General features: G+C 36.4%; 1 protein-coding gene across 1 annotated transcript in view; it reads right to left on the bottom strand.

Annotated features, from left to right (window-relative positions):
• Positions 1-401: 401 nt before the first annotated feature.
• Positions 402-27225, bottom strand: part of Il15 (interleukin 15) — an 83643-nt gene continuing 56819 nt past the window's right edge. The window contains exons 3-8 of the mRNA XM_004868894.4: positions 14934-15032; positions 13863-13960; positions 12489-12573; positions 8133-8177; positions 5899-6036; positions 402-2752 (exon numbers count right to left, since the gene is read on the bottom strand). Of these exons, the coding sequence (XP_004868951.1) occupies positions 2642-2752; positions 5899-6036; positions 8133-8177; positions 12489-12573; positions 13863-13960; positions 14934-14945 (489 nt within the window). The 5' untranslated portion in view covers positions 14946-15032 and the 3' untranslated portion in view covers positions 402-2641. The remainder of the gene's footprint in view (positions 2753-5898; positions 6037-8132; positions 8178-12488; positions 12574-13862; positions 13961-14933; positions 15033-27225) is intronic.

Raw genomic sequence — 27225 nt, 5'->3', positions numbered from 1 at the left:
CTTCATAAAAAGGACAGCACCCAAATGAGGACTTGGATGATTCATTGGATATTGTGACACTCCTACCAGACTGCAAACTCCATGAGGGTTGGGACTGGGGCCTTCCTATTCACAGCTGTAACTGTAGCACCTAGCATTATGTTGGCATACAGTAGCTTTTCAGTGATAAGATTCCAATATGATCAAAGGGATGAAATCCTCAATGAAAAAGCAATGGTAACAATGATACACAAAAACAACTTGTAGGATGATGTTAGATTCTCTGAAAGGGTCAACACTGTTTGCAAAAGCAAAATATACAATTTTGAACTCTGCTTTTGTGTAGCAATTTCCTCTTCAATTCCTCTAATAGTTTATTTCAAAATGCATTATTGAAGAAGTAAAATATAGGCTAAAAGCATGACCATTAATAATTCATTTATTTCTTTGATGTTACATCAGATAGATACAATTATGACTAGAGAATTTCATAATGTAGCTGAAGTTTACCTCGCATGATAAATTATTTGCTGAGGACATAGTTCAGTCATCAGACACACTCAGAAACATTAAACAAAATCTCTATGGAAATGGTATTGGCTTTGGGCAAAATATTTGTATGTGACATGTGTACATTATCCATGACTTACTTATGACTGCAGAGAGCTTACATCAAGGCTGATAAAATACAAAAGGAGTAAAAATGCATTCTCTAGTATTTCTTTGTTGGGTGGGGAAGAGAGAACAGTAACACTACTTGATTTTCATATTGTATATATGGATTTGACCATATGAGTTATTGAATTTGATGGCATCAGCAGTAACACATCAAAACATATAACCCCTCTTGAAAACTGTAGCAATAGCAGCAAAATGAAACAATTCTCTTGATTCCCCTTTCTAAGAAAAAGAATGAGAGTATATAAAATTAGACTTGTAGTCAGGTTTTAAAATTCTCTTGGCTCACAAATGAAGTATTGGTTCTGCCTGTGTTTCCATATCTCTTGCCTTCTAGTCCTTTTGGTTTATTGCCAGAAGAAGAGAGCTAATATTCTCTCATCTCTCTTCTCTTTTCCTGAAATTAAGAAAATGCAAGAACATAATTCTCCCTTATGACTTTGACTGTAAACTTCATTTCTATTAGGCTTACCTATATTGTTTGAGGTTGATATATAATTTTGTGCTTTTCTTGTATATAATGTATGGCAAATATTTTCCACATGTAGGACAGTAGGTGAGACCTGAACCCAGTATTTTCTAGGTAACTGACACTGGGCTGGTCACTGAAGGAAGGCAACTGAAGAAGGGTGTATTTGGAAATAACAAAGACTGACTGTGTGAAGAGTAAAGTATGAAAAATAAAATTGAGATTATTGTATATTTTATTTCTTTAGTACATTAAGAAGTTGTAGATCAGGACTGGGAAGGCAGTTCAGTGAATGAGCACTTGAAGTCCGGGACTCAATCCCTAGCAGTGAAAATAAAGGCTACAGACCCATCCCCGGAGTTTCTTAAGACCAACTGAATTGATTGATATTAAGTAACTAATGTGAGAAGAATTATATTCTGAATATTGGAAAATTCCAAATTTTAAGCACACTATACGTTTATAAAACCAAAAATGTTACTGGTAATATGACTGGCATTATTATTTTCCTTCTCCCTCCACAACAATCAGAGAACTAACCTTTATCTAAGGATTAGATTGGAAACTTAAGAAATAAATGAAATTATGGCTTTTTCCTACTTTCCACCAACAGAAAAGCTAGAAATCTTGCAAATTTTAGAGTATAATGCAAAAAAATAAACCATTATAAAAAATTATAAGCAGAAAATCATAAACAATTATTTTCTGTCAGACTACAATGAATCAACAGTTTTTTGGTTTTTTTTTTTTTGAATCAACAGGTTTTAAAAAGAGATTCTACAAATACGGCAAACAGAATTGTGAAAATAAAATACCTCTACTTTGGGAAGCATGAAATATAAATATAGTTGCAACTATTCATTTTCTGTACATTTTTCTATCTTTCAGTGAAGGTTTTTATTTCCACCACCACTTAGGATTTACTGATAGTCATTATATGCCAAGTATTGCAATGTATTTCTTTCATAACAAGTGCTTTACATTTCAATAACCGAATTACAGAGTAAAGTGGAGGGCACATGCATAGCTCCTTTTTTTCTCACTGGTAGCCAATTTTTCCCGAGGGTGCTGCACCAAACCCAGAAGTAAATGAGGGCTGGTAATCTGAATCCAGTATAGCTCTTGACCTCTGGTGTTGGTTGTGCCCTACTTACTACGTAATTTGACTATCACCCTTGAACAAATGCCCCTATTTTCCTATGAGAGGTGAAATATCAGTGCAATTTCAATTGATAAAAGAACCCTATAATTTTATTTAAAATTTTATACTATATTACAAATATGTACAACTTTATAATAAATTAAAATAAGTTTCAGAGAAGTTCATAGTAACTATGTCACTCAAAGACATTTTTTCTGATGTCATTTCTAAGAGTTCATCTGATCCAGTATCCTGATCATCTTCTTGCTAGAAAAACTTGTTTTGGTAGCACATTTTATATGCAGAGTGTTTTGTTGGCTGTAAGCAATGGGAAGATGTTTGTTAATAATAGAAACACTGAAGATCAATTGCAATCAAGAAGTGTTGATGAACATTTGTACTATATGTACAAAACTCTGCAGAAATTCTGCAATATTTTTTTCCTCCAGTTCCTCACATTCTTTGCATCCAGATTCTGTTACATTCTGCAAATAAAAAGAAAAAGTTAGATTGACAAGTCCAGTATGCTTCTTTCCTGAGAAAATATTATTTGAACCATATGGTCAGGTCTTGAGACATGAAAATGTGGGGAAATTAATATCATATTAGGAGGAACTATGAGAAAAGAGAATTGCAAAATATGATATGGGCTTATTTTTCCTATAGTGAATCATAGTCATTGAAAAAAAAATTAACCATGTCTATCAGACCATGGGCTTCCTGCTTAAAACCCTCTGATGGTTTCTTATCATCTACTCCTGGTATAAAGTCAATGCCTCACTGCATGGTACACAGGCCTTCTGTGAGCTCCTCCTCAACTATTTCTTTCACTTTTCCCCATTGCCTCTGTTTTAGTTACTATTTTGTTGCTGAGACAAAACAGCTGACACTCAAAAGTAAAGGAGGAAAGGTTTATTTTAGCTCACAGTTTATAGAGGTTCTAGTCCATAGTTATTTAGCTTTAAGGCAGGACAGAATGCCAGAGGGCTATTTCAGAGGAGCAACAGTCCATGGCAGAGCAGACAGGAAGCAACAAACCTGCCTTTTTTTCTGTCTCTTTATATTTCATCTAGGTTATAAGCCTATTCAGTGGTGCCACTCACACCAAGGGTGGGGCTTCCCTCTTTAGTAAATCTATTTTGCACACCCAGAACTATGCTAATCTAAACAGGGGACTAATCTAGATGTCACATGCCCTTTATCAATAGTCACATGCCCTAGATCCAGCCACCTCTGAAAAGCCCCACCTCTGAGCATTATGAGACTTTGAGGGGACATCCAGATACAGCCATAACAGCCTCAAACATCATACTCTAGGAACACTGAATGAGCTCCCACTTCTACTTCCTATGCGTACATCATGATACTGAATGCTCTTTTGCCTTTGTTTCTAAGTCTGTGACATTCTTCTTTTTTTCCTGCTGCTACACACCCTAAGATTATTCACGTACAACCTCTTTTAGGAAGGAGCTTCCCTGAAACTCCAAGCTCCTAGGCTGAGTTTTATATTCCATCACCAGATCTTAGAACTCTTTATTTGGACTTATCTCATAAAACCTCATGTATTATATTCATATTATGGAATTTTACCCTTTTTACATTATTAGCCTCTAAATTCTCCTAGGAGGACAAGGCCACATATTTCTGTTTCTCTATCACTAAACACAGGGGTTGACACAGAGTAGCCACTCAATCCTTATGGGTTGGGTTGATCCATTTAGGTAGATCAGATAACCAATTCACAGTAATTCAAACACAATCTCATGGATAACTAGAATATTCCAAATGTATCAAACACAAATAAACAAATTTTAGAGACCACCCAAACCATGAAGCCTACACCAGCAAAAATCAAAATTAGATTTTACATCCATTAAGCCCTTGGAATTCAGATTCTTCAGTATTTATTGAGCACATCCAGTGTGCCAGGCACTGTCATACATTTCATGCAGTGCTGTTTTGTTGGATCTTGAAAATAATTCAGAGAGGAAGGTAAAGACACTAAAATGTCTCATTTCAGCCAACACAGTCAAGTGAAACTCTGCACAACCAAGTCTTGTGGCTGTGCAGTCCTGCCTGCTCACTCCAGTACATTTGCCATACTTCATGGTGATGAGGGTGACTATCAGCATGTAGGCTAAAAGTTCTACATTTGTATGCTCACAAGTTATCCCACCGATAAGGTGACAGCACTGAAAAAGTGACATTTATGCAAAGACCTAAAGGAGCCTTCCTTTTGGAGGGAAAAGCCAAGGTGACCAGCCATACCAGCTGGGCTCACTGCACTTTCCTTCACCTGTGCCTGAACATGCTTTCCTGAAGGCATGCTTTCCATGCCATCCTGAAGGCGCAGACCTACATAGCTTTGTTACATGGCAGCTTATGAAGTTAAACTTTCTCTAAACTAGAAGCCCTGTCCCTTTTATCTGCCTTCTGTGGTGCTATTGGACTTAACACATAAGTGGCTTGTTACTTGTTTGTTTACTGATTGCTTGATTTATATTTTTCCCTTCCTAAGATCAGTGGTCATAGGTTTTTTTTTTCATATTGTAGCCTGAGGGTTAAAGAGTATTTATTAAATGAACTAATTTTATTATGCTTTCTCTGTTTATAAATTTTTTTTTGTCTGCCTTGATTTGGCCAGCATGGCTTTGCCATGAAAGCTGTAATTCTTTGTACTTCAGGATAAGAAAGACTCTTGCAGCCCACATCCAGAGTCCTTAGTATATTTGCTCTCCTGGAACCCTCTGCTACACATGCTGCCTGGAATGTCTCAAATTCTACTTAAAATATTAATTAATTTGCTTTAGTATTATCCTTTCTCAGCATTTATCTTTTCTGGAGATGAAAGGACGGACTCTGGAGTGATACTAGTTGGGTAGAAGCCCGGCTCCCCGTTTCTTAGCTGCATGAATTGGAGCAAGTGTTTCAAGCCCGCAGTGCTCCAGTTTCCTCTACCTTCAAACAGAAACAAGGATCGCCATGTTGAAAAAGAAATAGAAATAGGAATAGTGGTCTCATAGATGTACTGTGAGGATTAAACGAACTATCAATTAGCAGCCTCAAAGAAGGGTGTCTGGCACACAGTAATAACTCAATAAATGTGAATCAAAATTACTGTTGTTAAACACTTGAGTATGTAATTAATGCCCACCCACTGCACCTGTCTGCCTGGTTCACCCCTATGGCCCTAGCACTGAAGCCTGGCATTATTCATTAAATGTTTGCTTACCAAATAAATCAATGAACAGCTTAGGATTGTGTACATGCCCATGATGTGTAATCAAAATTGTAAAATCAAAATTAGATTTTTTCATCCATCAAGCACCTGGAATTCAGATTCACCAGTATTTTTCAAGTACATACAGTGCACCAGACACTGTCAGACATTTCATGCAATGGTGTTTTGCTGGACCTTAAAAATAATCATGTCAAGAGAGGAAAGCAAAGACACTAAGTGACTCATCTCAGTCCACGTAGTCAAGTGAAACTCTGCAAAACCAAGTCTTGTGACGGAACTGAATTCTGTCTTCTGAGTGACCCTCAGGAGGATGTGCTTATCTAACAATGACTTTTCCTAGTCAAGCCAAGAACATCAGCTACATCTCTGCACAAAGACTGGGAAACTCACCCCATTAGTAGATAAACTGCTATTTGCCAGGAAGATCACATTGGTTACTGTCTCACGAATGTCCACATTTCTGGACTCATGTAAAATAACTCGCAATTCCAGGAGAAAGCACTTCATTGCTGTGATTTTGCAATTGGGCTAAAAGTAAGAGTTCCAAAGAGTTATTTTGAAAAAAATATTTTTCCATTATCCATTTTAACATTGAGATAATTCCATTTGATAAAATGATCCAATTATTTTATAGACACACAATTCTTGTAAGAAATTTTATACAATGAACAACTTAATGGTTTTTAGATTTTGGCTTTGAAAATCAAAACCAACCAAACCAGTAAAGAAGCACGAAGAATGGAGTTACTGTACAGAAGAAAGAACGTAAAACTCAAAAACATGGAAATAGTTGGCTGCCTTTTCTCACTGAGCACAGTCACCCTGTAGAAAGCTTGGTGCCACTGGCCCTAGACTGCCAAAATATTAGTACATAAAGTGAACTCATAAGAATTTTTAAGCATTAGATTCATAACAGCTTAAATAGTAGTAGCTGCAAGCCAAACTCTTCTTGTAATTTCCGAAATTCCAGAGGCAGAGGAATTCCAAGAAGTTTAAAAAAAAAATCAAAGCAGAAGTAGTGCCTACTCAAAGCCTTGCCAAATCAGAAAGAAACCTTTTAAGCACCTCAAAAATGCATTTCCCACAATAGATTTTTTTAAACAAAAACCTATAGCTCAAAGAAAGAGAACTTCTAATTTAGACTTGACTATGACTTCCTGGTTTTTGACTTTAGCTTCCCAATGTCTGGCACAGTGCCTTGATCCCTATAGGCACTTAACAAATTCTTTCCAGATGAGTAAATTAATGGAAGGACTTGTCCATGTGCCTGAGATGGTAATATTCCCTCCCATCCACTATAGATGCTCAGGACCAAAAGCTAGATCCTATCACAATAAAACTGAGGTTCAGAAATGTTTAGTGACTTCTACCACAGGTAGGAAACAGTTGAGTCAGTGTTTAAATTTCAATCTCAGATTCTTTTTTAAGCCCATGAGTTGAAAGTTTATCTCTTTTGCAAAAAAGCAAGCTCAGGATGCTCAATGTTAATGGTTCCTGACTTCTCTCTGTTTAGACCAACAACAACAACAACATGTAAAAGCAAAACAGAAAGCATGCTGAAGCCAGAAAAGGGAGAACATTTCTATGTGTAGTAGCACTACCCAGGTGGTAGACGAACATCTGCTTTTCCTAGTTTGTTTTTTACTTCATCAAATTTTTAAAATTAGTTTTATTGGTCCATTTTAGGTATACAATATAATGACATTCATCATTGGAAATTTGCACCTTTACATAATCTCTCTTGGTTCTCATTTTTTCCACATTCCCCTGCCCTCCCTTCAACCCCTACATCCCCCTATTTACAAAGACTGTTTCCATTTTTCATTTTCTCATATTAATTCCATTCCCTTCTTTCCTGACTATAGCTTCTTTCTACTGCTTATATAATGTTAGTGGGGTACAACTTTTAGTTTAGAAAAGTTCTAATTGAGGCATAACAAAGAGAAGATTGTTCTGAACACATATAATGCAGTTCATTTTCTATGTGGGGAAGTTGGGGATCTGTTTCTTGGTTTTAGTGACAATCCAGAGGGAATGGACAAACAGCATGACCAAAATCCTACAAGCCTTAGGCAATGTCGGTGTATTAATGAAACAAGTTCATCACTTTTTAACTCTGGTAAGTTTTTTGGATGATGTTTCTATTCTCACCTAAAGAATACTTAGAAAGATTTTCTGACAAATGTAGAGATCTGTGCAAACTAAAGAACATGGATGCCCTTAAGCAATCTGTAGAAAATATGATTAGAGAGACGATGATACACTGCAGAACTGGAAATAACTGATATGCTGAGTACTTTTAAATTGAATCAGTTAACCCGATTGTAGCATCTAATTGCATCATGATCTAACTGCATCACAAAATGATACAATATATTTTGTTTGACATTGATGGAAAAGACATCTTTATATTCTGATTTGGCACCATTAAAAAATAGAATTCATGTAGCTTTTTGTCCCCAAGCCCCACAACTTCAACAATCACTTATAAAATGCATTGATCATATAAGAATGCACCAAAAATCACATTTGAAAATTATACATATTTCAGTTAAGTTATGAACACATGCTTCTTAGGCTTTTGAAAGTTGGACGAGTAGCAATTTAAAAAAAAATTTACTCACATGGACATCACTCTCAGTATATAAAGTAGCATCAATATGTATAGACTGAAAAGAAACAAAATTAGATAGCATGAATAAAACTGTCTTGCTTCAGACATGAGAACAACTTACTGAAAACAGAAAATTAAGCTATTTAACTTGTATTTTTATTTTGAGATAATTTTTGAGATAATTTGAGACTTATATGCAGTTGTAAGAGAAAACACACAAGAGACCCGATGTGTCCTTCCCCAAACTTCCCCCATGGTGAAGTTCTAGTTTGGATGCTCAGTGTCTCCCAAAGGTCTGCGTGTTATAGGCTTGGTGCCCCAGGTGGCACTATTGGAAGATGGTGGAAACTTTAGGAAGTGGGGCCTCATGAGAGTCCCACACATCACTGAGGTGTGCCTTCGAAAGGCATTGTGGGACACTTGCCCCTCCTTTTCCTTTTGTTTCTTGGCCATGAGGTGAGCACTTTGTTTCATCATTCACATTGGGCAGCCCCACCAAAAGCCTAAAACCAGTGGTCCACCAGATCATGGACTAGAACCTCTAAAACCGTGAGCCAAAATAAACCTTTTCTTTTCATCAGTCAGTCAATTATCTTAGACGGTTTTTTTTTTATATAGTGACATTATTATGACAAGGTTACAGAATATTGGGGCCCATTTTGTGATATATATATATATATATATATATATATATATATTCTACGCTTCTTGACAAACGCATGATGACATGTTTCCACTAAAACAGTATTATACAAAATAGCTGTACTGCTTTAAAACTTATCCATGTTCATCCCTACTCATCCATTCATCCCTCCTAACCCCTGGCAGGCATTCATATTTCTATCGTCTTCATGGTATTGTCTCTTCCAAAGTGTCATACAGTCAGGATCATGTAATATGTAATTTTTTACATTGTCTTCTTTCACTTAACAATATGATGTGTAACTAAAAGACTGTTTAACTTTTAAAAAATGCATCACTGTAAAAGACCTATTGTACTTAATCCCACTCTAAATACCACCCCCTATCCCTGCTTCAAACACACTTATCCCATTATTCTTGCCAGTTTCTGAAGCAGTTCTGGAAGTCCTCTCTTTTGAGTGTCTTTAGTTGTGTTGTCACAGCTGCCTCCCTGCCCTGGAATAATCAAAACATTTACTTCTCATGGTCATTTTGACTTTGGGGAAGAACCAGAAGTCACATGGTGCCAGATCCAGTGAATAAGGCAGATGAGGACATACTGTCATGTTTTCACCAGCCTGCATTTCCAGTGAATGACACTTGCAGCACTATTCACCATAATTTTGGTCAGACTTTGTAAAGACACTCACTAAAGAGGACTGCCAGTACTGCTTTAGAAGGTGGCAAAAGCAATGGGATAATTGTATTCCAAGTGAAGGGTGTTGTTTTTAGGGGGATTAATGGCAATGCATCTTTTACTGTAATAATTTTGTAAAAATCTTAAGCATTCACTGTATACTGCTATCATCCCTTTCAAAGTTTCTCTATTTCCTTCGGTTCACAGCTTAATGGCTCACTTCTTTTTATCACTGAATATACTCCACTGTGTAAATGTAGCACAATGAAGATGAGATTTTGTCATCCAGTGTAATACACTGGAGATGCACCCGACTTCTTGTTATCCTTAGTTTGTTCCTTTTCGCTGCTCAGTAATATTCTATGATGTTACATACCAAAGTTTTCTAACTACTCACATACTGAGGCATATTTGGGTAGTTTCTAACTTTTGGAAATTACGAATGTCAATGGACACTATGTGTGTTTGTGTAAACATAAGTTCTCATTTCTCTGGGATAAGTGTCTAAATCCACATTGTTGGATCATGTGGCACTGTTATAGCTACATAATGATAGGTCATTATGCTTTAATTTATGTCCACTAAATATAATCGTTTTTGATAATTTTTCTGAAGACAACTTGGAATGATTTCTAATTTTTTTCCAATCTGCATTTCTTTAATGTTTTTTACTTCATGTCGTTTCTTCTTTATTGATTTGGCTAAACTTCATGTCAGTCATATTGGGTTAGAATCTGCCAAAATGACCTCATTTTAACTGAATTAGCTTTCTAAAGACCTACTCTCAAAATACAGTTACATTCTGAGGTCCTGGCAGTTAGGATTTTAGTTTATGCATTTGGAGGAGGGGATAAAATTCAGTCCAGAAAAGAGGAATTGTGAGCATACAATTCCAAATGATTTTTCTTATCCTTTTAATAACTACATCAGATTCTGTAAAGATAACCCCCAATTCCATTTATGATATGGATGACATGTGTCTTCTCTCTTCTCAGTCCTACTAGAGGTTTATCAGTTGTATTTTTTCCAAATGACTAGCTTTATGTTTCATTGATTTTTCCTATTCTTTTGATTCCACTTTCATTAATTTATTCTCCTATATTTATTTTCAGATTTTTCCAAATAACTAGCTTTATATATCATTATTTTTTTCTATTGTTTTCCTGAACCATAAAGTCTGCTATATCTAATATTGCCAATTCTGGTTTATTATAAAAGTAGTGTGTCCATGTATATCAGTTTTCTAGAAGTGCTATAACAAAGTACCAAATAGTGAGTATTTAAAACAGCAGGGATATACATACTCACAGTTGTGGACACTAAAAGATTGACATCAAGGTGTTCTTAAGGGCCAAACTCTGGCTGCGGGTTCTAGGGAAGAATCTTTCCTTGCCTCTGCCATGTTTCTGGTGAGTCCTCACAATCCATGGTCACCTTTGCCTGGGAGTTGTGTCAGTCTAACTCTGTCTGAATACACAGCATTCATCCTGCCAAGCTTCTCTGCATCTTATGAGGACATTAGACAGTGAATTTATGATCAATCTCTACTTTGGTATGACCTAGTCTTACTTCTCTAATTGAGCTACAAAGATGCTATTTCCAAACAAAATCATATTCTGAGGTTCCAAGTGGACACAGAATTTGGGGGTACACTATTCAACATGATACAATACGGTATATTTTCTTCTATTAATTTCAATGTCCTATTTTATTATACTTGAATTATGCTTCTCATAGATAGCCTACCTAGGGTGAGGTTTGTTATCAGCTTTGGTTTTTACTTGGTGTCCTCTCTCTCTTCTTCCTAAGAACTATAGGAATGACGGCTCTCTTGTTATTGTCCATGGGTCCCTGAGCATCCTTTTGCCCCTCAGTTTTCTCTCCAGTATTATATCTTCAGGTTGACTATCTTTTCTCTGTCATAATAATCCTGCTAATGAGCCTTTCTAGTTTGTTTTTTAATTTCAGTTACTACATTTTTCAGTTTTGTAATTTCCATTTAGTCCCCCCACCTTTTTTTGAGACACGGTCTCGCTATGTTGTTCAGACTGAACTTGAACTCATTACGTACCTGAGGCTGCCTTCAAATTTCCAGTGATCTTCCTGCCTCAGCCTCCTGAATGCTGGTATTACAGTTGTGTGCCACCACACCCAACTCCAGATTTCTTTTATTTCTTTGCTAAGACGTTCTAGTTTTTAATTTGTTTCAAGGATATCCATTATTGCTTTTTTGAAGAATTGTCATAACGGCTGTTTTCAAAACCTTGTCAAAACTGTCTTAATTCTGATTTTCATTTTCTTGGTATGATTCACACTTTTCACTTATGGCATTATAGCTATTATGTTAAGAGAGTTTTGTCCTGTTTAAATCTTCCATTTTAACATGCATTTCAAACATGCTGTTTAGATTCAGCATGCAAGTTCTGACCTACTTTTGTGTGCTGTAATTCCAAAGACAGGTAAGTTTTCAGAACCTTTTTAGGAGCTACCACTGGTGTTCTCACTGATCCTGTTGATGTCACAGCCTGGGGTAGAAGGCATTTCTCGAGGCCAGGTCACGCAATTCCCAAGGTGGAGGATGGGACAGCCTATATTCCAGTGATAAAGTTTACCTCTCCATACCACTGTGAGTGAAGCCTCTGCTCTGTACTGCTTGCCAGTTCTATTAGGCCATGGACTGGCTCTTCGTGGGACAAAAGAGTCTCTAGTCCACAAGCCTGACATTTTTTCCAGGGCTAGGGCACCCTGGCCCCACTGTAGTACTGACAAGCTACCTGGTTTCTCTAAATAGGCAAAGGAAGTCTCTCTGACCTGTGGAAACTACAGCTCTTTAAGCTGAGGCAATTATAAATTAAAACTTAAAGAAATGTGAATCTGAAAAAAAAACAGGGACTATTTCTTTTGAACTGTTACAGAGCTTATAAATTTCTACAAAAATACTGTTTCATGTGAGATTTCATTAAGGCAAACATAAAGTAACAAGAAAACCAGGAGTTATATACTTCATAGCAAATATACCTGCTATTTTATGGAAAAATGAGTACTTACTTGAATAAGATTTTCAATTCTTTTCAAGTCATGTATTACATCATGCCAACTGGCTTCTGTTTTAGGAAGAGCTGCACTGATACAACTGAAAGAAATCCACAGAACAAATCACTTGGAATGAGCATAATAAACAGAGCAATCAAGGTATTTTTTATTTTGATGACTGAAAAGGTTGGTGTTATTTTTGCCTTTGAGAATTTAACAGCCTTATAGGTGAGTATAAACAGGAAGTATGCCTTGAAACTTCAGGCTAACCAGAAGACTGGCCAACCTGGAGGATTAGAGAAAATTCTAATTGGAAGCATAATTTATAAATAACCTGGTATCATTTATCACATGAAATAGAAACAATGCCAGACTGTGGTAGTACTCATTAAATATTTTGAATGAATTAACAGTTTTCTTTACATAGAGGTTCCACGAGACATTCAAGCCTAATAAATAGATGCAGCTCTTAAAATAAGCAACAATCACTTTCATGTAATGACCGTGACAGAAAATGTTCTTTGTGGTAGATTCAGTGTGTCTCTTTTGTGCTGTGGTGCTCATGCTAGTCCTATGCTTGGAGCAGCTTTTTTCATAAACATTATAAACTTCAGCTCAAGCCAGGCTGAATGATCATATACTTACTCTGGTAAAAATTGAAATTTAACATCCAGACAAAAGACACTTCAACTAACCACGTGGCTGCAAAATGATTCCTAGCTTCAAGAAATGTAGTCACTCCCTGATGATTCTCACACAGAAGCATGAGAGTCAGTGCTAATCTGTCTTATGAGGCAGATTTCCCTGTATAAATCTATAGTTCTCTCATACCATGAAGGCAATAGGAGAAGAAAAGTGAACTGGGAGACATATTATATAACAAAAGGTTAAGTGCTTTGGGTCAATTTGGGGCAATATATTAGCTGTATCTAAGAAAGAAGAAAAAAGTTAATAGGCATGGAAAAATATGAGTGTTTCTTGGGAGGAAAAACAAAAGGCCTAACTAAACAGGGAAATGTTTTAAATTGAATGAGGATAGAAATCAAACAGTAAGAGGAATCAGCATTTGGGCCAGATTGAGAAGTAACATGAGCAAATTCTAAAACTCTGCTTCTTACTCTGGGAAAATGTGAAGGATATCAAGAAGCAATGTAGTTTCAAGTTTAGTTAGCTATGAAGAGGCCCAATTTATTTGAGGGATAGAATATCCATTTGTAATATTACCAAGATAATAGAAACATTACCACACTTCTGAATCCCCATAACCTGCCCCCTATTCTACCCCAAACTCTGAGTATCTGGAGACATGAGCCTGAACCTTATGTCAGTGTCTCATTTTAAAACCACCATCCCCACTGACACGATATTTGTGTCTACAGATGAAATTACCCCAAAACAAAGACGTGAATGCCAGCCTCAGTTAAAAAATGACTGTTTAGAAGAAAACACAAGTAGCACTGGATGGAAGTACTCCTCAAATATGGTTTCTGAAAAATATAATCACAGATAAGATGGTAAAATATTTTTAGTTCAAAAGTTATAGATAAAATAACATTTTATCATCTTTTTAAAAAGGAAAGGTTATTATCATTTCATAATTAGAAATCATAAATTAGAAATAAAACTAAAATTAATCTTTGTTTTCTTCTCATCCCACCTCCAACTTATTCTTCTATGTACATGATTCTTTAGTTCATATTTCTCCAGATAAATGCCAATGACAATAATTTAACAGTTCGTATACCTAGTAATTTACATATACACTAAGGTCAGCACTTAATATTTTTTATTATCTTTGAAATCCTCTCATCCTTCTATTTTAATAGGCTAACACATTTTCTACAGCACAGATTAATAATATTCATTAAAAGGTGCATCAATATCCAAATTAATAATATATTAATATTATTAATATATTAATATTAATAACATTTGGATAAAAATGGAACCAACTAAAGATACTCTATCCTAAAAACCATGTATATAATACATGTTCTTGGTGACTTAGGAAAATCATTTATCTTAGAAATCCCCAGTATCTTGATACTTTTGCCTGACTCTTTTGTGTTATCCAACTTTTATAGTTTCAGAAAGCAGTGTTAGCTCCCACCTCAGCTATTAAGTCTGTCCTTCGTTTAGTCTCTGCTGAGGAGACAGAGGATCACCAGATTATGTCCTCTCAGGTTACACACTGTACCGAGCACTCTTTGTTCAAAGAACAAAATGGATTGAGTAAGTGCAATAATGCATTTACGATGACATAAAGAGCGCAGCACAATTGTTAATCTCATTTTTTAAGCAGTATTTCATTTCATTTTAAGGACAGTCCTTAGGAGAGCTCAGATGTGCAACATCCCCCAATTTTTAGAGAATAATAACATCACTTGTTATGAAGTATCTGAGATTCAAGTGACTTTCTAAAGAAAAGCCCTTATGCTATTTTCATCTATTGTTTCTTACCGAAATTCTCATTACTCAGTGTCAGGGTAAATCCTTAAGTATTGAAGAAGAGCTGGCTAAGACCATGGGTTTCCAGCAGCCATCCATCCAGAACTCCACCTACAACACAAGGCAGGGCAAAGGAGGACCATGAAGTCACCAGTGGGTTGGGAGAGGGAGAAAGGGAGGGAACTGATATTTAGTGAAGATTTATTGAACTTTTTAATGGGCACTGTATTAGCTCCTTATATGCATCACATTTAATCCTGTGAGGTGAAATTAGCAGCATTTGAGTCAGCTGCCCCAGCCCCACGACAAGCACATCACAACCATGATTTGACACCAGGTTTTTCTGATTTCAAAGATCAAAAACTTTCTATTATGTTATATCTGAATGGATAAATTCCAGAGCCATATTACTGAAAAGTATACGAAACCAAACACTTCAGACTCATATAACGGCTGATTGACAACCTAATTTACAACAGCAGCAGCTACTTCTTTCTTTAAAAATTAGTACATGTTTGCAGTACATAATGATTACATTTATCAGGGGGTTGGTACATGCATGTAACACAGCTTACTTCTTATGTTGTCCTCAACTCTCCCATCCATACCTGCTCCTTCCAACTCTTGGTCCCCTTCTCCATTTGCAAAAACTCAATTTTAATTTTTTCTTCTCGTTATTCCATCCCCTTTCCCTCCATTCCTTCCTGCCTCTCCATCTCTTCTTCCCCCACCCATTTGAAAAACATCTCCCTATTTCCTATTTATCTATCTTTGTTTTGCTTTCTCTCTCTCTCTCAAGAGAAATCATATGATATTGAAGCTCATGTGTCTGACTTATTTCACTTAATAGTAAGCTTTCAAGGTGCATCCATTTACCTATGAATGCCTCAAGTTTATCTTTCTTTATGGCAGACTAGTACTCCATTGTGTACATCAATATACATTGAATAGATGTCTTCTGATCTTTGAAATAAACAATTGTTAACTGAGACACTGTTTGAGAATTTCATGAATAACAAAATTCTATTTTTTTCTAATTCAAAGTAGATGAATGTAAAAATTAAATATTCCCATATTCAACTTTATTTCATTAAAAGATATTTAAAGCCAAAATATAAAAAATATAAACAATTTTTGCTGTTCCTTGAAAATAATACATATTTATTGACCACACAACACAAAAAATAAGAATTTACCATCTCATCTGACAAAAGTATTCAACTGAAATTAAGTTGCATAAACCCACATAATTATTATACTGTTCACATGTTTTCAAAATATAAAAGTCACTGGTTTACAGTATATTGCTTTTTATTCCTGTATGTTTGCAATACATGACTGTTGCGTCCATTGAAGAATTGGCACATGTATATACCTTATTTTTTTTACCTTGATTATTTTTGATCCCTTTAGCTCCCTACTGCCCCTTCCACTGATTCCCTTCCCCATCTCCAAAATCCCTGCCTTTTTTTTCATACCTTCACTCCCAAACTTTACTCTTTTATTTTAAGTTTCTCAGATAAGAGAAACCATGTGACACTTACCTTTCTGTATCTGACTTAAAATTCACTTAACATTATGGTCTCAAGTTCCATTCATTTTCCTGCAAATGACATGATTTTGTTCTTCTTTGTGGCTAAATAATACTCCACTGTGTAGGCTTACAACAGTTTCTTTATCCATTCATTTGTTGATAGTCATCTAGGATGTTTCCAGATTTTAACTATTATCAATTATGCTGCTATAAATGAGTATTTATGTATCACTACAGTATGTTGTCTTAAGCCAGGAGAGGTATAGCTGGGTTAAATCAAATTTCTATTTTTACTGTTTTTGAGGAATCTCTATACTGATTTCTATAGTAGTAGTACTAGTTTACTCCACCCCCAACAATGCAGCAGGCTTCCTTTTCCCCCACAACCTCACCAGTATTTGTTGCTGTGTGTGCTCTTGATGACAATCATTCTGACTGGGGCAAGACAGAATCTGTGTTGTTTTGATTTTTCATTTCCTGAATGGCTAAAGATGATGAATATTTGCTCATAAACTTACCCATTTGTACTTTTAAGAAGTGTCTGTTCAATTCATTTGCTTATTTTTGATTGGGTTGCTCGATTCTAGAGTTAATTTGAGTTCTTTACATATTCTTGATGTTAGTCCTTCATCAGAAGAGTAGCTGGCAAAGTTATTTCCCCATTCTATAGGTTGTCTCTTCACTCTACTGACTGCTTCCATTCCTTGAAGAGGCTTTTTAACCTGATGTCATTCCATTTGTTAGTTCTCGATATTATTTTGAGTGCTACTGGGAGTTCTGTTCATGAAGTCCTTGCTGTGCCTGTGGCTTAAAGTGTTCCCCTTATGTAATCTCCTAGCAATTTTAAAGTTTCTGTTCATATTGTATATCTAAGTCTTTGACCTATTTTTGTTTGATTTTAGTACAGGGAGACAGGTATGGATCTAGTTTCAATCTCCTGCATGTGGTTAACCAGTTTTCCCAGTACTATTTCTTAAAGAGGCTATTATCTTCTACGAAGTGTTTTGGCCCCTTCATCAATCATCAGATGACTGAGGGTTTGTATGTGGGCAGTTTCTGTGTTTGTTATACTATTCCATTGGTCTGCATGTCTGCTTTAGTGACAGTATCGTGCTGCTTTGGTTACTATAATTTTGGAGTATAATTTGAAATCTGTAATTGTAATGCCTCCAATTTTGCCTTTTTGCTCAGGATTGCTTTGACTATTCTGGGTCTCCTCTGGTTCTATAGAAACTAACATTTATTGAGGGAAATAAGATATATTAATGGTATATCTGATAAGAATTTTTCCCCACAAGAACATATTAACTCTAATCCTCCTGTTACAGATAATCTAATTGCTCGTTTGTTATGGTTTGTATCTATAAGTTCCTCAAAGCCCCATGAGCTCATAGATGGGGCTTTTGGGAGGTAACTGGATGCTGAGGGCATGAGACTCTCTGGTTGTTCAGTCCACTGATGGGTTTAGAGGTCAATGTGATTTAAGAGATGAGGCCTGGTCAGAGAAGGTGGTCACTGGGGGCGTGGCCTGAAAGTATCTGTCTCCCTCCCTCCTCCCTTGATCCTTTTCTGCTTCCTGCCACCTCATCATGAGCTGTTTCTCCTCTGAGATTCTGCCCTGCCTTGGAGTCAGCCAACCATGGACTGAAACCTCAACCAACTATGAAGCAAAATAAATCTTTCTTCCTTAAGTTGTGGGTGTTGAGTATTGTGTCTTGTCAGTAAGAAAAGTAACTAAGACATTATCAATTGGGTAATTTAATGCAATGAAATCATGCTCCTTATTACTCTCACTTTGTAACCATTCTCTTTGTCTACATTCGCTTAGTGCTTCAAATTTCAAATCCTTTTAAGTTCCCTATGGCCTTTTTAGTACATGAAATTCCATGGTTCAAAAATATACTCTTTATGGACTTGGGACCGAATAATACTAATGGTGAGTTCTAAAAAATGTGGTACTGGGGATTGACCCCCAGGTCCTGCATGTTACACAAGCACCACTGACCTGCACCCCCAGCCTTTTTACTTTTGGAGACAGGGTCTCACTAGGTTGCCAACTTGGGCAAGAAGAGGGGAGACACAAGAAATTTCACCAACTCTGTCGTTAAGAGGCACAGGCATTGCTGTGAATAACTAAAAGTGGCTCCTCGGAGAGTTTTAAATTGGGCCCTTTAAACCATTCTGACGTGCAACAAAACTCAAGTCCTTTCACATACATTTTCTCACTGGACTGACAAAATACCTTGCTGTCATGTGGATGTAAAATGTGCCCCACTGGCCAATGTGTCAAAGGCTCAGTCCCGATCGTGGCCCTACTGGAACGGGGGTGGAAGCTGGAAGCCTAGTCAGAGGTCTTCTCATGACTGCGGGTGTCTTCCTAGGGGATTGTGGGCCCATGTTTCTTCCTTTCTTTTTTCCTTCCAGGTCATAATTTGAGCAGTTCTGTCTGCCTCATCAATCATCATGTTCTGCCTCACTGTAGGTTCCAAAACAATGAAGACAAGCAATCAATGACTTAAACTTACTCCCAAACTGTAAGCCAAAACAAACCCCTTCTCTTTATAAATTGATTAGGGTATTTGGTATAGAGTCAGAAAGCTGATTAACACCTACTAGAATGAAAAGGCTGAAACCAATTTAATTCCCTTCTGAGAATACAAACAGAATGCCTAGTGTACATCAGTCATTCACTGAAGAAGTTTCGGTTATGTTTTTGGAGAAGCATGTGAGCAGGGTTTAACCCTTCCCTCCTCACTGCAAATGACCTTGATATGACCTCACCATTAGCTTCTTTGCCTTGCCCTTCTCTCAGCTGAGTGCCTAGATCCTAGAATATAAGAAAGGAAATCCCAACCCTACACTCAGGGAGCTCAGAGCACAGAGTCCTACCAGGATGACAGAGGCCAGGGGCTACACCATGAAGAGGGGACAAATCAATACAGTCAGGCAGCTGTGACAGTTCTATTTGGTAGTGACTTGTGAAAATATCTAAAACATGTTACATTCAACACCAACAGTGTAGCTCTTTCTGGTGAGGAAATATCCAACATTGTGCTATTTTGTTTCCTCACTTATCTAGTCACACATTTAAAATTTAAAGATTTACCAACCAAAAAAGTTATACATATTGATTCACTGGGTAAAAACATCAATCATTCACTAAAAAAAAAAAAACAAAGGCAAGTCATGACTGGGTAGAATGCAAAGAACAGAAGACAGCATCACTGTTCTTGATGCATTTAATACACTTGATGCATTTAGCACCTACTACGGGTAGGTATTTTATATTACCTTCGGACACATAAATAATTGCAAGAGACAAAGAACTTTGATTTTAGGCAAGAAGACAGACCATTTAGAACATACACAAGCAAGACAATTATACATTTTATTAGAGGTGACAAATGATATAGGAAACAATGTACAGAACAAGGTAAGAGACATGAGGTTGTAATTTTGAGTACAATGGTGAGGGTAGACAGCAAGCAGGGGCCAGCAGCAGTGTAAGTTCTCTAGTATTGCTCAAATTCCCTCAGGTAATTAGGACAAAAAGTCAGGAGCAGAGAGTGAGGATGGAAGGAGGTGTCAGGAGTTGGAGGACAAAGACTGGATAGATTAGCCATTGAGGTATCTGGGAGAACGGGTACACACAGTACTAATTGTATGAGAACCAGACCTGATGGAAGACATAGTCATAAACAGTCATAGAGTGAGGTTAGTCAGTGTATGTCTTCTCCAGCCAGTCAGCTGCAAGGGAGTAGGTAGAGAACTGTACTTAACCCTGCGATGTAGGTCATGTAAGTGCAAACAAGGGAGGGCCATGGATGCTCAACGCTATGTAAGGGAGCATGGGGAGATCTGTCCAGGCAATTGTACTTCCTTATTATAGGACTTCATGGAGAAAGTGTTATTTGAGTCAGGCTTTAAAGAATGGATAGATTTTAAGCCTGAGGATAAGGACAGAGATAGCATACAGTTGGAGGGAAGAGCTAGAGTAAGGACATGGACAAACACGTGCAGGGCCCTTGCAGATAACAGTAAATCACTTTCATAATGGTATTGAAGTAGTGGTAGATCTGGAGAGGCAAAACTATCACCACGTATGAAGCAGAGAGTGGCAAATACTTTCTACAAAGGGCCAGATAATAACTATTTCAGCCTTTGCAAGTCTTGTGGTCTTTATCATAATTACTAAATTCAGCCACTACCCTGGGAAAGCAACCACAGACAATGCATTGATGAATGGGCTTGGCTGTGTTCCAATAAAGTTCTATCAAAGCAGGTGGTGGCAGTGTCTGTGACTCATGAACCACATGTTCTGATAAATAAACAGTGGGTTGGCTGATGGACTCTGACCCCTATAGATCTCTTAATCAGGCCTAATTTTAGTACAGCTGAGAAAGTAATTCCTTAAACAACTCATATCTTCCTGCCATTAATTGCACTGGCAATGTTTTAGTAACTGCTTTCAAGATGATTTCAATAGACACTGAGAGGATATTTTTTTTTTCTTGAGGTATCAGGGGATCATTGAACTCAGGACCTCATGTTTGCAAGGCAGGTGTGCACGGTGCCACTGAGCTAAATCCCCGGCCCAAGATGAATTTTTCAAAAAAGAAATTAACTCGAACACAATCTGTGTTCAATATTAAGGGTAAGCAATAAATCATTATTAACTGTGGGACCAGAAGTTACCACTAAATTTTCAAAAATTTATTCACATCGGGCAGGGGATTTAGCTCAATGGTTTAGGCACCCACCTCGAAAGCACAAGGTCCCGAGTTCAATCCCCAGTACCAAAAAAAAAAAAAAAATTAATTCACACACATAAAAGGGCTGAAGTTGATATTGATTTCTCTTATAAGGTTCTATAATCTGGATGTTGCTTGTCCCTCGGATGTTCATGTGATAGAAACTTGGGCCCCAGTGTTTGGTATTAAGAGACAGAGGAACCATAAAGAGGTGAGGTCCAGTGAGTGGTTTGGTTGTTGGGGTGCCATACATGGTTCCTGTGTTGGGATAAAAGATCAAGTCTGCTTCCCAGATAGTTTCTCATGTGACCTCTCCCTTCTGCATGCATCATCACTTTGGTAATGCTGTCTGCCAAGAAGCCCGCACCTCAGGCCAAACTGATGGAGCTGCCAGATCTTCCATTTTTAGCCTTCAAAACTATTCACTAAATATACTTCTTTTCTTTATAAGCATCCAGCTTCAGGTATTTTATTAGAGCAACAGAGAATGCCTCATGTAGTCCTCTAAGTCTCACATTTCATCCAAACAACAGAAATTAATGACTGGTTAAAATCTTTCTTCTTTAAGGACATACCACTTTATATGACTGGTTATACTCTTTTTTAAAAACATCATTTTATACAAAGGTGTATAATATATTTCTCACTCAAAGTTTTGGGGAATGCGTAAAACAAGATAAATTGCTTAATTATACTACTATGCTTCCAAAGCAAACCATAATCAATTTAAATGTTATCTGACCTGCCAAGGACAGAAGCTGCAACAAGATTTAGACACCTTAGTGGCCAGCATTATCCCAAAACGATTAAACAGATGATGTTATATAAAATGAATGCATGAACACCTCAGACATTTATCATCTTAGATAAGAAAGATGCAAATATATAGTGGAGGACATATTAGAGTACGTGCTTCTAACATTCTCTCATCATAGTTTTATGAAGCAATATATTCATGTACTGTTTTGGTCTTTTGGTGCTAATGTTTTGAAAAATGTTTTTGTAAGTATTCTTGAAAAATCCTAGTTATTACAGTTTTCTAAGGCATGTATATAGGGCAGCTTCTGCAGGTTAGCACAGCTGGGAAGTCTACTGTCCAGAGACAAGCAATGAGATCCATGCCTGTGTTTCCAAATGCACTTCACTGAAATACTTCCTATGGGTGGAGAAACTCTCCCAGTCAATATTACAAAGGGAAAAATGTTAGAAATTATGAGACAGGTATGGGAATTACAGCATAGTATCCAAGTGGAGTTCTAGAAAGAGCAAGGAAAAGAGAAAAAATGAAAAAATCCAAAAAAAGCATAAAAGAAAATTTCACAATGAAAAAACACAAGCTTTCACACTGAGGGGGATAAAAGGGATAAATGAAAAACAAAGCAATTTTAAATTAAATTTCCTAATTCCAAGATAAAGAAGAACATGCTAATAGCAAATTAAGAAAAGCCAGAAAGAATCCGATCACTATACTCACAAAAGAACTCATCTTCAGAGTTCTAAGGGAAAATGAGCTTGAAGTTAGAAAATAATTAGTATTTAAGGAAAAGAGAAAACACCATTCTTTCACACCAGGTCTTAGAAAATATATGACCTGCAAAATGTCTGTGAAATAACTATACGAAAAGGCTACTAGGACAATGAGAAAATCATTGGAGTGAAGAATATAGATAGGAAAGAATGGCTACCAAACAAGTAACATCTACACTTGGTTCTAATTAACTAATGACATTTTTGAAAAGTACATTGTTGTTTTACATCATTTTGTGAAAATGTGAAATTGGTGTGGTTGGAAACCCTGTTTATTACTGCACTTCCAATACCTAATGGCATGCTAAAGTAGTTACTAGAATGTTACATCTTTTTGGATTTAATTACATTGTCCCCATTATCACAACCATTAGCCTCTTAGCTGAACTTGCTTCCTTACCCAGGGGGTATTCCAGTCAGTTACTGTGCTGTCATCCTAGGTAGGATAGTAAGTTTTCAACACACTTCATCTTTCTGTTACACTCATTTTGCTAATTTCAAATTCTAACCTGTTAAGTATTTCTGGGAAAAAGAATGTTCATGCAACATCTAAAATCACAAGTCTGAAGTCATACCTGTTCTATTATGTGGTCAAAAATCAATAGTATCAATAATACTGAACCATTGAGTTGAGTAATTTTGAATTACAACAATTTCAGTTATACTGAAATCTGTATCCTGCTAATTATTTCTTCCTGTCTCTGACCTCCTTGACCAAACTTTTAAATCAAGTTGATTGAGGTGTAATTTCAACACAATAAAGGAACATATTTTTTTTGCAAATAACAAGCACTGTTCCAACAGTTTGACAAACTCATGAAATCATCACCTGAGACATGATACAGGATACATTTATAATACTAAAAATTTCCCATGGGCCTTTTGCAATCACTCCATCCTCAACACCAATGCTAGGAATCTACTGATTTAACCATGTACTTTCTCAAATACCAATACAGAAAATCATGGATAATCTCCATGGGCGAAGTGATATAGAAGAACAAGGGAAACAGAAAGTAAACTCATACTAAGATTATTATTTTATTTAGGTTACTTGAAACATATTTATACTAATTAACTGCAAAACTCAAGATAAAATTTAACCAAGGGGGGGGGATCCTAAACCAGGTATATATAATTTATAAAGCCATGGCAAAGAAAAATGGGACAAAGAAACTTATGCAATTTAATAGAAGGTGGTAGTGATGCTGGTGATGGTGGAGTAAAAAAGAAAACCCACATAAAGAAAACACAGGGGAGTAATATATATTAATGTGACAGTAATAAGTCCAAACACACCAGGACTCATTTACTCATACATGCAAAGATGCTATAAACTCTAGATCAGCTTACCAAACGAACAAATATTAAGATTGATTTAAGAACCACTGAAGTAGATAGATACATTTTATAGGTTGATAAGAAATAACATGATGTAAAAAGATTTAAAATTAAAGAACAGAAAGATAATTCTAATTAAATGTGACTATAGGAATAATAATATCATAATAGAATTCAGCTGAAAAGCAGTAAATCATACCAAGGAAAATGCATATGGAAAAAAGTTAAAAACCTCTGAAAAGATAGAACAGTTATGAACATGCATGGACCTAACAGTATAGCTTCAAATTATGTACAAAAAATAAATAGAAAAAAGGAATGATCATGAATTTCATTATTTTTTCAGAAATTTAAACATATACAACAATTACTAGGTGTCACCTTGGTATGCCTACAAAGTAGCTCTGCAAAAAAGAAAAAAGAGCCATATTTAGAAAATTTACCAATTTCTGTTGTATAAACACCTCACCATATAGATTTCAAGGTACCAATGGTTTAAAAACTAGCTCATAAATTTCCTGATTATTTAACTTTTGGGTCTAATTAGCCAATTAAAGATGGCTCCATGATACTGCTGCCTAGGGTACAATTTTAAAGTACATAAACAATATTTTATGTGGTACTTATGCATATTAGATGTTGGTAGGCAACACTCTAGCCTACAGAGATAGCAAATTAAAGTATGAGACGCAAAACTGTAAATATTGCCTGGTTTCTGTTCTATAAGAAACCCCAAATATAAATAAATTAAAGAGCAAAATGAAAGAAAATAGGAAACACGGAGGTAGATCTTTGGCAAATGGGAAGGGGATCAAGAAATGGAGGGGAGAGGGGAGGAGAGAGGGATAAAACAAGAATTGAGATATGTTATGTGCATGCACCAACTGCTCACAAGGAACGTAATCATTACTGCAAACTTGCTAATAAAAATAAAACTTAAATAAAGAACAGAAGATTTGAACTCAGACATGCACAGAGAAAAGATTGTGTGAGAACAAAACGCAAGGATCTTATTTGCAAGCCAAGGAGACAGGAAGCCCCAGAAGGAACCAAACCTGCCAAAAAACTTAATCTTGGACTCCCAGCCTCCAGAACTGTGAGGAAATATATTGTACAAACCACCCGACCTATTGTACTTTGTTATGGAAAGCCTAGCAAACCGACACATAGATTCGTCCTTCAGCTGGATGGTGGTGAAGGTTTCAGGGTGTGTACAAATATCAGACCCATCAGATTACACAATTTAAATATCTGCAGTTCACTGAATGCCAGTTAGATCTCAAAAAAGCTGGGTTTTCTTTTTAAAGTATAGTCAACACGTAGAGCACTCATAAAATGATATTTAGGACCTAGTCCTAAAATGTCTATATACCAGACCCATTAATCTGAAAACTTACAAATATTTTAAATCATACCTGGCATATTATGTGAGTTCAAATCAGTAATATCAATTATATATTGAACTATTGCACAGAATCACGTTAAATTATAATAATTTTAGTAATTAATTTACAAATCAATAACAAAATAATAGCAAGTAAAGATATATCCAGTTTTAAATGTATTCTGATCATTGTATATAATCCTTGGATTAAAAAGGAAGCCAATATGGCAATTACACTTAATTAAAATACCTGTGCGATATGGCAAAAGCATAATTATATACAAATACATTAAATTGAACTATTTTTATTACTCATTAATCTTAGGGATATAAAAATGCAAAAAGCAGAAAGAAAACACAATAAAGTATTAATAAAGTGGTGGACAAGTTAAGGTATGGAAAAAAGAGATTATAAAACTCAGATATGGTTCTTTGCAAGCAAATATTATCAAACTAAAATGGAAAATCTCAAATTATATATATATATTAAAAATGCAAAATGGAAATTTTGTATAATTTTCTATAAATTATATGTTCATGCAAATGAATTTGTACACTGGCTTTTTCTTGAGACAGGGCCTCACTATGTCCTTCAGGCTGGCCTTGGACTCACTATGGAGCCCAGCCTGGCCTCAAACTTGCAGTGACCCTCCTGCCTCTGCCTCCAGAGTGCTGAGATTACAGACGTGTGCCATGACACTCACTGGCTTGCACACCGGCTTTTTAAGAAAATACATATTATCAAAATAAGCCCAAGACTATGAAGAAAATATTAGAATGAAAATCACAAAATGAGCTAAAGGGCTAGGTGAAATGTATATAATAAAACAAACCTCTGAATACTTTACAAAAGATTTTTCAAACATTAGCAAAACTTAAAGCTCATTATGGTACTAAAGAAGTGTATCAATGCAGGACCAAAATCTGACTTAATCCATGAGCCACGGAGATGCTGACAACAAGTAAAGCGTCCAGAATCAACAGGTCATACCCAGTTCTGCTCAGCAGACATATATTGAGTATCTCACATGTGCCAGGCATTAGGGTTACAAGGGCAAATCACTACAGTACCTGTCCTTTAGGACACCATCGAAACATTATTTCATATAGAGCATCTTAACCAGTGTACACAGGATGTATTTCGAGGAAGCAGGGCTAAAGGTGGGAACATGGCGAATCAGTTATTGCAGAACCTAAACTGAGGAAATAGCAATAAGAATGGAGGCTGCTGCAGTGGTACAGTATGCACTCTGCATTCTTGATGCTGTGGGTTCAGTCAGGAATAGCAGAAAAGAAGGCGGGGAGTGGAGAGAAGGGGGAAGAGGAGGACAAGAGTTAGGAGAAAAACAAGAGAAAGAAGAGGAGGAGGAAGAGAAGGAGGAGATAAGAATAGAGAGAACTGGTTGGAGTAATACTTCACTAGAAAAATTAATACATCTTCATCAGAAAATTAATACATATTGTTGGCTATCTGGATATGCAGTGTGAGGGAGGAGAAAGAGTCTAGCATGACCAACAGATTTTATAGTCTGGAATATCAAGATAGTGGTGCAATTAAGCTGATATTAAAAATAAGACTGGTTTGAGGGGAAGTTGACTCACTTATTATTGAATATCTTGTTTGGGAGCGTAGTGGGACATTATAGAATAGGTTCAGGAAGACAGATGAAGGCATAAATCAGAAACTCAAGAGACATCAGGACAAGAGATACAATGCCTTGGTCTGAAATCACAAGTTCAGGGGAGATCAAGCCAGGAGAGCAGGTA

The sequence above is a fragment of the Heterocephalus glaber genome, unplaced genomic scaffold (assembly GCF_053883595.1).
Source record: "Heterocephalus glaber isolate CG9 unplaced genomic scaffold, H.glaber_assembly_v1.0 deba00001587, whole genome shotgun sequence".
In the NCBI taxonomy this organism is placed as follows: domain Eukaryota; kingdom Metazoa; phylum Chordata; class Mammalia; order Rodentia; family Bathyergidae; genus Heterocephalus; species Heterocephalus glaber.
Note: the sequence above shows the minus strand (reverse complement) of the source record. Positions and strands in the feature narration are given on the sequence as shown.